This window comes from Oculina patagonica, chromosome 4 (assembly GCF_052425735.1).
Source record: "Oculina patagonica isolate OP01 chromosome 4, crgOcupat, whole genome shotgun sequence".
NCBI lineage: Eukaryota > Metazoa > Cnidaria > Anthozoa > Scleractinia > Oculinidae > Oculina > Oculina patagonica.
In genome coordinates, this window is record NC_135761.1 from 49109497 (window position 1) to 49122423 (window position 12927).

Genomic DNA, 12927 nt, shown 5'->3' on the forward strand with positions numbered 1-12927 from the left:
ATGCGTCGAAAGAAAAATATATTTCAGCGGGCCAGAATCTGTGAATAAATACCATTACGTTGGTGTAAAAGAATGTGCTGACATGACAAGTTTTACTTTTGATCGGCTAGACCTCGAGTCACGTAGTTTTTCAAAGCTATTATCAGCTACCTTTCAAATCTTTGCGAATCCATTAATCTTTACTTACAAAATTCAGTGTGAAGTATTTTGAGGCGTTTGAATCAAAGAAAATACTAAAATTTCACGCTTTAAATAAATACGCTTTAGCGGGCAAGAATTTACATTTATTTACATTACGTTTGTGTCCTGGAATGTGCTGGCGTTAACAAATTTTTACTTTCACAAGGCACTAATCGGCAAGAATCACGCAATGCTCTGAAATGGTTTAAATCTGCTACAAACGGAAACTAACCAAATCCTCTGGTCTAAACTTAGCATGTTAAGTGTGAATTATTCGACTTTTTAGCGTTATTTATTTTTGGAACTGTGTCATCTATAGGATTTCTGAAATCTGATGGAAAACCACTGAGACAAGTATGCCCTGACTTGCAAGGGTTACGTCATTGATAAATTAATTCCCCAGGGAATTTCCATTCAGCAAAACACAGGTCTAGTGTTCTTCTCAAATTTGATTTTCCTATTTACTCCAATATTCCATTTTCGGAGCTGGTTATTCAATCTTTAAACGGTAATTCAAGACAACACTGGATGCTGATTTAAAATAGTCTTTTGTTTCACGGATCAGGATCGTGGGAATTAAATTTGGCCACCATTAGCATATAAGAAAAATGTTTAATTTCGGATGGAACTAGTCAACCATGAAATGTCACGCAAAGTGTTTTCTTACCATCTTGTTTGTCAGTCGCAACAGTGTTCGACGCATGTAAAGGGGATAAGGGGAGGGGGGGGGGTGCATTTTTGTTCACCCCACATGGCTACCTAAAGTGCTCACGAGACCAGCGCAGTTGTAAGCTCTAAGAGCTCTTGTTTATTTTCATTGTGGCTTACCTGTAAACTAGCTGGTGCGTTCCCGCAGATTTTGCTAACCATATCTGCGGGACGCATCGAAACCATAGCTAAGTGTAATGACCACATTAAACATTGTATTGTATTGTATATTTGTATTGTATTGTCTTAAACGTTTTTCATATATTTGAGTCTAGCCGATAGTGGTAAATCACGAACAACCCTTTTACCAGCGATGGCCGGTTTTCTGGCCAAGCAGAAAATATCCCATTCCATCACCAATGGCCGGAAAACCGGCCAAACAAAACAAACTATCTTTCTTTTGGAAAAACTGGGCACTACTTGGAAAAGCACATGCTTTGAAAACAAAATGGTGGTCTGTTTCACGAACTGAAGACTGAAGGGTAATGAAAGCGTTGTGAAACGAAGAAGACATTTTAGGGTCTTTTTCAAACCATGCGATGTCCATGTTATGTTTGTTGCCACTATTTATGTTTTTTTCTTGTTAAGTGTTTTTCCATGCCGAAACAAAGTGTAGCCCTCCCCCTCCTGTGAAAAAAACAGATTTGGCCCTCCCCAATTTGTAAAAAATTTACTGATGACCCTCCCCTCTGAGGCCCCGGCCCACCCCCCCCCCCCAATAAAAAACGTACCTTCCCTTAGTACTATAAATTTTCCCTATTAGAATTTATACCCTGAGCTGATAGGTAGAAGGAAGTTATATCCTGCTCTACTCATTGGACTACAATTAAGAATCCAACAAGCTGTACCACTCTCCTCTTTAAAGATTTAATTTTTTTATACCAGTTCATGCTTGTAATTTGTTTTAGTTTTTAAACTCCTTTTTTATTTCTTGTGTTTGTGTGGTCTGAGATAATAAGTTGGATAATAAATCCCATGCTACACAGAACCATTTTTTAAATTACTTTTTCAGTTCTTTTAACTCACCCTGCAGGCTCATCAAAATACAGCACAACTCTAAAAAAATACAGTGTTCCAACAAGCTTAAACTGGCTAATAGGTTGTAAATTTTAAATGTAAAATTTAAATGCACAGAAGACCTAGGAGCTTATTAGGATGTGTACATGCATCGAAGATCAAATTTATAATTTGGTTTTTGTGAAGGGAGGATAACTGGAGAAATTAACCCAGAGAAAAACTCTTGGAGCAACGGTGGAAACAAATAGTCAACACAAATAGGGCACCAGGCCATGATCAAGCCCGGGCCACAAGCGCTCTCACCACTGCACCACCCCGACTCCCTGAGTATGCAGGATTACAAATATTCCTTGATGTGTTTGTAAACTCTTGAATGCCAGTATATTATACAGGTTTCCTATATACTGTACATGTACCTCTGACTCTTTACGCAGTAGTCAGAGATAAACAAACACAGTTCAATGAAGACTGTATACCTAAACTGGACTTGATAAAACTAACCTATTCCTGAGAAATAACTGTAAAGCTTAAAACTCACATCAATCACTTTTATTTTATTCACTTTATTTTTAAAAACAACAACAACCTCGACTGTGTTGTAAAATGACTAACATTTATTGGGAGGTTTGTATTTACATAGTCCTGCTTTTTGCATCACGCAGGGTTTTCTTCTCCATAGCAGTTTTTCATACATCAACAGGCAAGCATTTAACCTCATCACTTACTATGTAATTTTTTGTATGTCACAAGCGCAGGACAAAGAAAAAAAGCTCCTTAGACTTCTGCACACCTGTCAGATATCCTAACCATTGAGATACAAAAATAGGCCATTTTAAAAATACATCCGATTATAAGCCCCCCCGGATATAAGCCCCCCTTTGCCGGATGAGAGTACTGAAGAGGACTAAATGTTGCTTTATTATGCTTTCTAACTAAAAAACGTATTTCGACCAACACTCCCGTGGCCCGTTTCGGAACGTTTTTTTATTCCGCTTATAAGCCCTCCCGGATAGGAGCTCCTCCACTTATAAGCCCACCCAAAAACCCTTACGAAGTTGTATAAGCCCAGGGCTTATAACCGGAATTTTACGGTATATGTTTGATTAACAACGAGTGCAGGCCTTTCAAAGCATAATCGGCCCTAGCACTGTAGCACACCTCTTATATGTTAGCTAAATTTTTATTTGAGCAACCACAACTACTGAGGGACCATTCATCATTTATACCAGGGGGTAGGCTGGCAGGAATAAGGGGTGGGTCACATTAAATCCAGTACATTCAGAGGGGGTGGGGGTCATCAGGTTATCTGCATACAAAGAGGGGGGCTCTGATTTTTGATCATGGTTATTGATTTTATTTTTGAGAAATGTTTTTATTGTTGTTCTCTGATATTGTAACTGAAAATGTTGAGAGTCTGAAACATAATAGCTTATACCCCGGTACATTCAGTTATATAGGAAATAGTCATGGTATCACAAAAATGATGTCTCAATATTAACAAATGGTAAATGTCACAGCGTGCACTATTGAGTTACAGATGCACGCGGGTGGTTGCTAAGCACGAAAGATGCGACTCTAGCTTCTTGAGTGCTTAGCAAACCTCCCAAGTGCATCTGTAACTCAATAGTGCACGCTGTGACGTTTACCATTTGTTTTGTAGTGCTCGCGTAAACGCTGACGAAAACCTAAAAGAAATAAATTAAACAATCGAAACAAAGTTTTGAATTATTTCAAACTTGCATTATACCTCAAAGTCTTTCAGCGTTATGGAGAAATGGTTTTCCTTATGTTTAGCTTTTCAAATTCACAGGAAAAACGAGAAAACAAGTAAAAACTCGTGAAGTAGTGTCGTAGTGGCACTTTCTTGTGCCATGTCGCATCAGATCAGTGCGCGCGCTCAGGTTGAAGCATACGTAAGCCGTGCACCCATGGGCAAATAGTAGGCGCTAAATTAACCAATCAGAACGCGCGCTTTACTTTAGTTGTGCTATAATTACCTCTAGACAGAGTTTGACAAGTTAACTGTATAAGTGGAACCAGATTTTTCTCAGAATTAATTTTACCAATCCCTTGAAAATCAGTGAGAACAAACATACAAAATACAATACAAACTACAAGCTTTCACTTGATAAATGTTTTTTTTTTTGCATATGGGGGGAGGGGAGATAGCTACCTATTTTTCACATTACATGTTGAGGATTCATGACTCTCTTCACCCCTTCTCACCAGAAATATGTATGCATTTCACTTTCTGGCCATTCTCATTCCAGAATTGTAAAAAAAAAGAAACGAACTCTTCACTGGGTGCATGCAGGGGATGCAGAGAATAAATTTCAGTGGCCCTTGTGTATTATGTATCTTGTTTTGTTTCTGGACTTTGACACCCACAGGGGCGAAAATATGATGGCTAGAATACATAAAGGTAAATACAATAACTTGCACATGTCAAATTTAACTCCTGCTCTGCTTGCTGAGTTCAAGGTTGAAATTTACAATTTGTGTACTTTGTGCACCTACAGCCTCATTTTTATGATTTTTTTCCTGAAGCCTGACTGAAATCCCAGACAAAATTAATGAGGGCAAAAAAACAAATTCAGACCAGAGGAAGATCTTTTGACCAGTACATGTGATTACATTTTGAACAATAAAGGTTTCTTTCTATTTTTATCAAATTGAAAAAATCCTCGAGTGTACAAACTCTTGTGTACTACATGTAGGAAGCACAGGAGAGGAAGGGACATAAACTGTTCAACCTTTTTAAAATTATTTTAAAGGATAGATCTTCACATGATGTTGTGAAAACCTGTTAAAAATTTAAAAATGGATTTCGGACCAGTCAGTATTTAGAGAGTGGAGAGGGTTGGTGCAAAGAGGAGAAGTGTCAATTATTTTTATGCAGAGAAAAAGTGAGGGCTGCATGGTGCATTACAAATATTAATTAAAAATAGGTTAAAAAATTAAATAAAATATAAATTAAGAATTAAAAATTTATATATCTGTACACAAATAAAAAGCTTTCTTAAAGAAATAAAAAACGTACCCGAGTGCATTGTTGAGTTATATAAGCACGCGGGAATTTTTAAGAACACGAGAGAAGTGCATAGAGAAGCACGAGGCGCAGCTGAGTGCTTCTCGCACTTCTCGAGTGTTCTTCAAAATTCCCAAGTGCTTATATAACTCAACAATGCACGAGGAGAAAGTTTTTTATTTCTTTTATGAAATGTTAAAGAAATTGCGTGCGCTAAAACTCGTGACGTAAGCAGCGTGCATTATAACTCAATAAAGCACGCGCGTGACGTATGCAGCGTGCTTTATGGAGCTATAATGAAGTCAAACTGACCAATCACAGTGGGCGCAATTGCTCAGACATTTTATAAAAGAATATAATATGTCTTAAGAGCTTGCTTAAAATAATTGATGGAAGTGATTCTTTTATCCCAGGGGGGTACTGGGGATTTCAAGTGACAGGGATGACCGAAGGATTTTTTTGGGTTTGAAATTTTCGATTCCAGGATTTTTTTGGGGAGGAAAATTTGGGAAGTATTTTTTTGGGTGGCTTGATTTAAGTAAGGATTTTTCTGGGTATTAAAAACAATCTAAAGATTTGTGGTAGTGCCTTGGTCGCATAGTTCTGCAAAGAAAGTACAAACACTGAACGAGTTTCTAATGTTTTTCTCTGTGTTATCTCTTCAGATCATTCCCCTTTCTGAAAATTTAATGGGTCAGAAATTCAGCATGGGATTTTTTTGGGGGTTGATTTTGGTCCAGGGATTTTTTGGGGTTTTGTTGGAAGCCCTAGGGATTTTTTTGGGTCTTGACTTTTGCCCCCATTGGCTCATCCCCGTCACTTGAAATCCCAAGTACCCCCTCTGGGTCTCTTAAGTTCTGAAGGTAGCAGCTGGTTCCACAGTTAAGGCACAGCCACCGCAAAAGCCCTGTCACTATGGGTAGATAGAGTCTTTACAACAGGTGGTCACAAAAGAAGTTCATTATTTTATTTCAGGCTGTAGTTCGATTTTGACTTGATAAAATAATATAAGATAAGAAATGTATTTAGGGGCAAATCCATGAATAGCTTTAAATCTGTGCATACATAGTAGAAACGTGCAAGGGAGTGAGTGAGTAAAGGGGAAGGGGGGGGGGAGAGGAGTTGTCAGCCAAAAATTTGTTTTATAACAGTGAGGGTCAGGAAAATTTAAACATAGCCTTCCTCCATTTGCACAAGCCCTCCCTGCAGCCTGCAGGGCAAGATAAAAGATACAATACTACAGACTTTACAGTAACCCTGTTCTGTGTAATATGAGATTTATTATCCAACTTATCTCAGACCACACAAACACAAGAAATAAGAAAGTCATGTGCTTTTGTTTCCATGACAACTAAACAACTAACTGTCAAACTATATATCATGGTAATTTATAACATTGCATAATGAGGGGGACATGGGGGCACCCTGAACACCGCAACACCACAAAAATAATACACAAACACCGCATCACCGCAAGAAAATTTTGATGAAACACCGTCACTGCAATAAAATCATATTACTTTTGAATGAAAATGGCTTGCTATTTACAGCTAAAGCGTATTAATGGTCAACTAGACAATACTTGACTGTATTTTGTTACAAATTAAACATATGGAATATGTCGTATACCGTATTTACTCGAATAAGCGCCGTGGTGCTTATTAAATTTTTCATGCCTCAAGTGCGGCGCTTATTTGAGGGCGGTGCTTTTTTAAAATTTGGACGCCACAAAAAATCTTATCTTTTACAGTAATTGTCAAGAGCGTCTTTTGATTTTGGCGCTTGCTGCCCTGGCAAAGTTTGCAGCGTTCACGCCATTTACAGAGCTATGTATTGTAAGAATGTCAAATAGGAAAACTAATGAGCTATAATCACTATGAGTTGTAAAATATTGCTATTGATGAAAAGAAATGTTCAAGTTTGTTTTAGAGTTGCTTTGTAATGCCATTTTTAGTTCAACGCCGCCCCCATTATTCGAGAGGCGGCGCTTATTAACTTTTTTGTCCCAAATGCGACGCTTATTCGAGGGCAGCAGTTATTCGGGGGCGGCGCTTATTTGAGTAAATACGGTATGCTAGTATTGTAAAGGACAGATTAACGAAGATAGCAGAGCCAAATTTAGTTCTGCAAGTTTCAGACAAGAAACCGTAACACCACCAATAATTTCGTTTCACCAAACACCATTGGTTTAAAAACACAAACATCGCACACCGCAGGGTTTGAGATCACCACACTGCAAGATGGGATTTTTTTTTCACCGCAACACCACATAATAAAATTAGCAACACCGCAACCCCCCATGTCCCACTCCACATATAATTATTGGTACTCGTTTCATGCATTATTTGCACTCTACTGATTGCAGTTAAATAAAATATATGATAAAATATATTGTAGTCCACTGAGTAGAGCAGGATATAACTTCCTTCTACCTATCACCTTAGGGAAAACTAATGAGAAAAATATCATGGATAGTGAAATTCTAGGGGATATAGAGGATTGGCCGTTGAAGAAAATGAAAATAAGGAGACTTAATTTTACCCCTGGAGAAGATCAGGATTGCTTTGTGCTTTTTTCATACCCTTCAAGGGGAGGCCGATGATACAAAATACTGAAATGTTGATCAAAATAGTAGATGAATTAATGATCACGGCACAAAAATGCGGCTGATATCCCCCAAATACTAGTGGACATAAAAGAAGTTTTTACTGGAAAATATATAACAACGAAACTCAGCAAGAAAGACAGAAAAATAAAACACGAACCTTCAGCATGCGATTCAGCTTCTCTCTTCGACTGAACACACGTGGACGAATTTACAATAACACTCTAGTGACAGCCACTTCTAAAACTTTACGGCGAGGGTTAATGACTTCTACTACTTAACACTGCAAACTATGACCACCAGTATTTCATCCATGATGTCTTAGAGATGATAGGCAAAAGAGTATGATGTTATCGATGCATCAGGAACTACTAGAGGCAAAAGTTAGAACACCACTCGTTTTCAAGGTGTGGAATATCCGCCATGATAAGGCACTTCGCTTTCTGTTTGTTCCCTACAAAATGATACTAAACGTTTCTCTCTTGGTAAAATGTTTGCTCAGGAAGTCGAAACAATGTCTTTGCAGCTTGCTGATATCCACACAATAAAATACCATGAAAGTTTTGGTTCACAAATACGGAAAAATCACACTCGACCGATACTTCACTTTTGATCACTTTTCAACTTTGCAGAAACGGGCGTAGCCTGCGTTGCAGACGAACAAACCCCCGGTTATATATATAGGATATAACGGGCGCCGCGCCGATTTTTTGACCGGATGTGACGTCATTTGTTGTTGGATGATACAGAACAAAAAAAGTGCCAGGCGTCGCAGAGTGTTCTGCCCCTGTTCTCATGTTCAGTTCAAATCCCGACATCTATTTCAACGCATCGCTGAACATAAATATTCTGCGATTGGCCAACACTTAAATATGTGTAACACGAGACACCTCAAAGGGGCTTTGGTTTGCTCTTTCGCTTCGCGGCGGGAGGCTTGGAGTGGGGGAAATCGAGCCTGGAGGCTGCAAAGCAATGGTTGTTGAAACGCTTAAGGAGTTTCTAACTCCGAAACACTTCAGCATGTTTGGCTACACTATAGCCGTTCTCTATCTTTTCACTGGAATAATATTTTCAGCAGTCACAACAGTCTTCATAGGTCGTGAAAGTGGAAACTTCGTCTGCGACGTGCATGACACGCCGTCTGACAAGGATTACGTTCGGCTGCAGTGTTATGAGAAGTACAAACAGCAGTACTCTCCTTTTCCACTCTTTGGATTCGCCCTTTTGAGTTTTGGTACTATGCTATGTGTGTGCATCGCTTACTCGTTCAATGTGAAATCACGAATTGAGAGGATAGAAGCCCTGAAACCAGATCCAGAAAACCCTCGCCCTCGCGCCCAGCTGCCACCAGTGACAACTCGCTGCCGCGTGTTCAAGTTCTATTCTCTGCATCTTGGGTTGCGGCTTATATTAGGCATTATGTTTATAGTGTTGCAGCAGTGGCTTTATAATTCTGGATTTCCTGCGACATTTGACTGTACAGATGTAAAAACACGAAAACCAACAACAAATCAAACCCGCGTGACGTCAAATTCCACAGGTATACACCTTATTAATTGTCACAGTTCATCTCAAAACGCCTCCTGGGCTGAAGCACTTTTGGTCATAAACATTATCTTTGCAGTGCTTGTGTTTCTTGAACTATTTCACCTTGGATATCGAGTATGTATACAAAGGAATAAGGACTTTATGCAGGACTTGAACTTTTGTAAACAACATTTAAACTTGTTCAGCAAATCTGATCCGACAAAAACTTGCAATGCCGAATGGAATACCGACAAAAGCACTTGTTTGGAGCCACTGATCGGGAATTCGGAAAGCAAGGAGGAAGGAGCAAAGTTGACATTAGATAACATTGTCGATGCGCTTGTCTACACAGGAAGAGGAGATAAAAAGTTGGAAAACTGGATGGAACAACATGAAATGCCTGACAGCTATTTGAATCCACGAGATGGGGCAGTTCAAATAAAGAAATCAGAAGCTTTATTTACTGTGGATGAAAACACTGATAAATACCCTCGAAAAATTATTGTGGTTGGTTGTCCTGGGAGTGGAAAGTCTGTGTTCTGTAAGAAGCTAATACAAGATTTGAGGAAGAAAAAGCTGCAAACTTTAAAGCGAAGATTTAAATATTCCTTCTTTTTCGAGTTCAGTTCATTCAATTTGACAACAGAAAAGATATCTCTTAAAACGTTACTCGGTTCCAGAAATATCGAAAGTGACTCATTTCAAGACATATTAGATAACCCCGAGAAAGTGCTTCTTGTATTTGATGGGCTGGATGAATTTAAGGAACATCCGAAATTGAAGGCTGAATACAAGCAGGCACAAGCCAGAAGCATAACTGAAGAGATGCCATTCTTAGCACTGTATGCTAATTTGTTGAACAGTAATCAGAATTTGCTTCCAGAAGCCACAGTTCTAACAACCTGTAGATCAAGTGAATGGCATTGTGTAAAAGAGGAGTGGTTTTGTAGGATTGCAGAAATAATAGGATACACAGAAAAAACAGTAGTGGAATACATCAACAAGCACTATTGCAAACCTGACCCTGTTTTGGCAAAGAAGATGTGGAAACTTGTCAGTGGTAATGTGGTTTTATTGTTTCTGTGTTACATTCCTGCCTTTTGCTGCATAATTTGCAACCACTTGAACTGGCTTATCAGCAAATCCTTACCTTTAAGACTTACTGAAGTTTATGAAGTAGCTATGAAGGTGTGCTTCTTGACACGTGACCATGGTTGTAAGGCTGAAGAATTTAATGGAACTGAAGTGTTCACTGATATTCAAGAAGACACTTTAAGCAAGCTTGGATCATTAGCAATAAAGGGTATAAAAACAATGGAACAAATGTTTGGAGCAAAGCAGGTCAAAGGCATGGAAAACTGTGGCTTGCTTCACCGTTTACCAGACAGTCAAATTTCCCATTATGATTTTAAAGAGAACTACTGCTTCCTCCAGCTCTCATTTCAAAAGTTTCTTGCTGCAAGAGAAATTGCCAAGATGGAGCCCTGTGACCTCACTGAATTTTTTAAATCAAATGCTTCAGACCCAAAGTGGCATCTGGTGATTCAGTTTGTGGCGGGTTTGCTCCATGGCCAGGAAAGTGAAGCAGTTGACACTGTAGTCAACCTCTTGTGTGACTCTTTGACACAAGAACTTTCAGAGACAAATGAAACACATGTAAGACAGAAAGCACTACTGATGATGAAATGTTTGTATGAGTACAACAGTGAAACTATTGTGAAGAAGGCAGCTCATAAACTGCAGAAGAACAGGGAGTTTAAAAACAAAATAGATTTGTCTCGAATAACAAACCAAACGTATCAAGTTTCACCATTTGACTGCACAGCAATTGTGTATTTTATTAAGTACCTTGAATTCATCGTGTTGAACCTAGGGGTTAACAGCATAACTAGTCAATGTGTATCAAACCTGTGTGATGCATTAAGTGACGGAAATTGTAAACTCACTATGTTAGACCTTAGTGGTAACAAAATAACTGATGAAGGTTTAACATATTTGTGTAATGCATTTAATGTTGGGAATTGTACAGTCTTGAAGCTGGACCTCCATGGTAACAAAATAACTGATGCAGGTGTATTGTACTTGTGTGCAGACAGTCGGGATGCACTTATAAAAAGTCAACTCACTAAGCTGGACCTTAGTGACAATGAAGTAACATATCAAGGCGTATCATACCTGTGTGATGTACTTAAAGATATAGATTGCAACCTCACTGTACTTAGCCTTAGTCATAATAATATAACAGACCAAGGTGCATCACACCTACATGATGCTTTAAAAGATCCAAGATGTAAACTCACCAAGCTGTATCTTAGTAGAAGCAAAATAACGAATCATGGTGTGTCACAATTATGTGATGCACTAAAACATCAAAATTGTAAACTCTCCAAATTGAATCTTAGTCATAACAATATAACAGCTCAAGGTGTATTACACCTCTGTGATGCACTCAAAGATGTAAAATGCAAGCTTTTAAAGTTGTACTTAAGTAAAATCAAAATCACAGATGAAAGTGTGTTACACCTGTGTGATAGTCTAAAAAACTGTAAACTCGCCAAGTTAAACCTTAGTCACAACAAAATAGCTGATCAAAGTGTATTACACCTGTGTGGTGCACTAAAAGATGTAAATTGTAAACTCACTAAGTTAAACCTTGTTGCTAACAATGTAACAGACCAAGGTGTATCACACTTGTGTGATGCACTAAAAAATGTAAATAACAAACCCTTTAAGCTTAATCTTGGTTCTAACAATATTACAGACCAAGGTGTATCTCTCCTGTGTGATGCACTAAAAGATGTAAATTGTAAACTTACTGAGGTGAAGATTCCATTTAATGCACAGGTAACTGATGAAGGTTATAAGATGTTGGCTGAAGCACTCAGAAATAAACAATCAACTGGTTTGCAAAGGAGTGCTCCTAACTGTCTTGTTATGTGAATATTCACAAGCTTTGCATTTCAGTTAGTATAGATAAAATTTAATTTTGTGTTGAACAAACAAATTTATTGCAGACTAGCTACTCAAAAATGGTCAATCATGTAACTGTTATGGGTTTGATATATTGTATGTATATATTGTTTGTTAATAAACTCAAATTAGAGTATGTTAAGAAAAGACTCAATTATTATTATTATTATTATTATTATTATTATTATTATTATCTGATCCATGTCATGGATCAGAAGCCGAATTTCATTTGCACTATTAAGATCTGCAATCAAGCAGCTTCACTGCTCTTGCATGTGACCCAGGGGTGAGCCTGCTCATAGGCAAGGTTAGCACCCACCCCCACTGTCAGTTACTTTTTCAGTTACCCTGTACCCATTAGCACACCTGGGTGGCGAGGTATTGAATGGTAAATGCGAGACTTCGCAAGACGGCGAGACTATCTTTTCTACAAGCCTGGACCTTTTAAGCCTTGCAAAAGAAATCGAGACCCCAAGAAAGCATCAAAGAAAAATTTGAGACGATGAGCCCTGAAATTTGGCAAAATTTTTGCGAGAAAAGCATTTTTTGAAGGGCCATTCACCACCCCTACAATGACCACAGCAATACTCAGACCCAGACCTTTCAAGCAAGATATGTTCCAATGCAGCAGTATGGGTCACCATGCCTTGGCATTACATAACTTGATTATAAAATATATTATCTTATTAAGCAAGTTGTTCATCATCTTGATTACTTTGAAAAGAGCTTCGATTCTTGTACATAAGTTTCTTTAAGAAACAGTGGATGTGACAACAAGAGTGCTTACTTTAGTTATTTGCAGGGTACAAGGAAAAACAATTTATGATGTCACTGTAAATCAAATTCTGCTCTGAACAATGCTAGTCGAAATCTATTTCTAAAACGTTGTCCT

The 12927-nt window shown here is 38.3% G+C and overlaps 1 protein-coding gene across 1 annotated transcript; it reads left to right on the plus strand.

The window, feature by feature from the left end:
- The first annotated feature begins 8389 nt into the window (after window positions 1-8389).
- On the plus strand, window positions 8390-12158 carry LOC144650367 (uncharacterized). Its single transcript, XM_078510024.1, has one exon. The coding sequence runs from the start codon at window positions 8511-8513 to the stop codon at window positions 12003-12005; it is 3495 nt and encodes a 1164-aa protein (XP_078366150.1). The 5' UTR covers window positions 8390-8510; the 3' UTR covers window positions 12006-12158.
- The last annotated feature ends 769 nt before the right edge of the window (window positions 12159-12927 follow it).

What these genes read in the sequence shown, in the direction of transcription:
- LOC144650367 (XM_078510024.1), top strand. Translation starts at nt 8,511, where the DNA reads ATGGTTGTTGAAACGCTTAAGGAGTTTCTAACTCCGAAACACTTCAGC.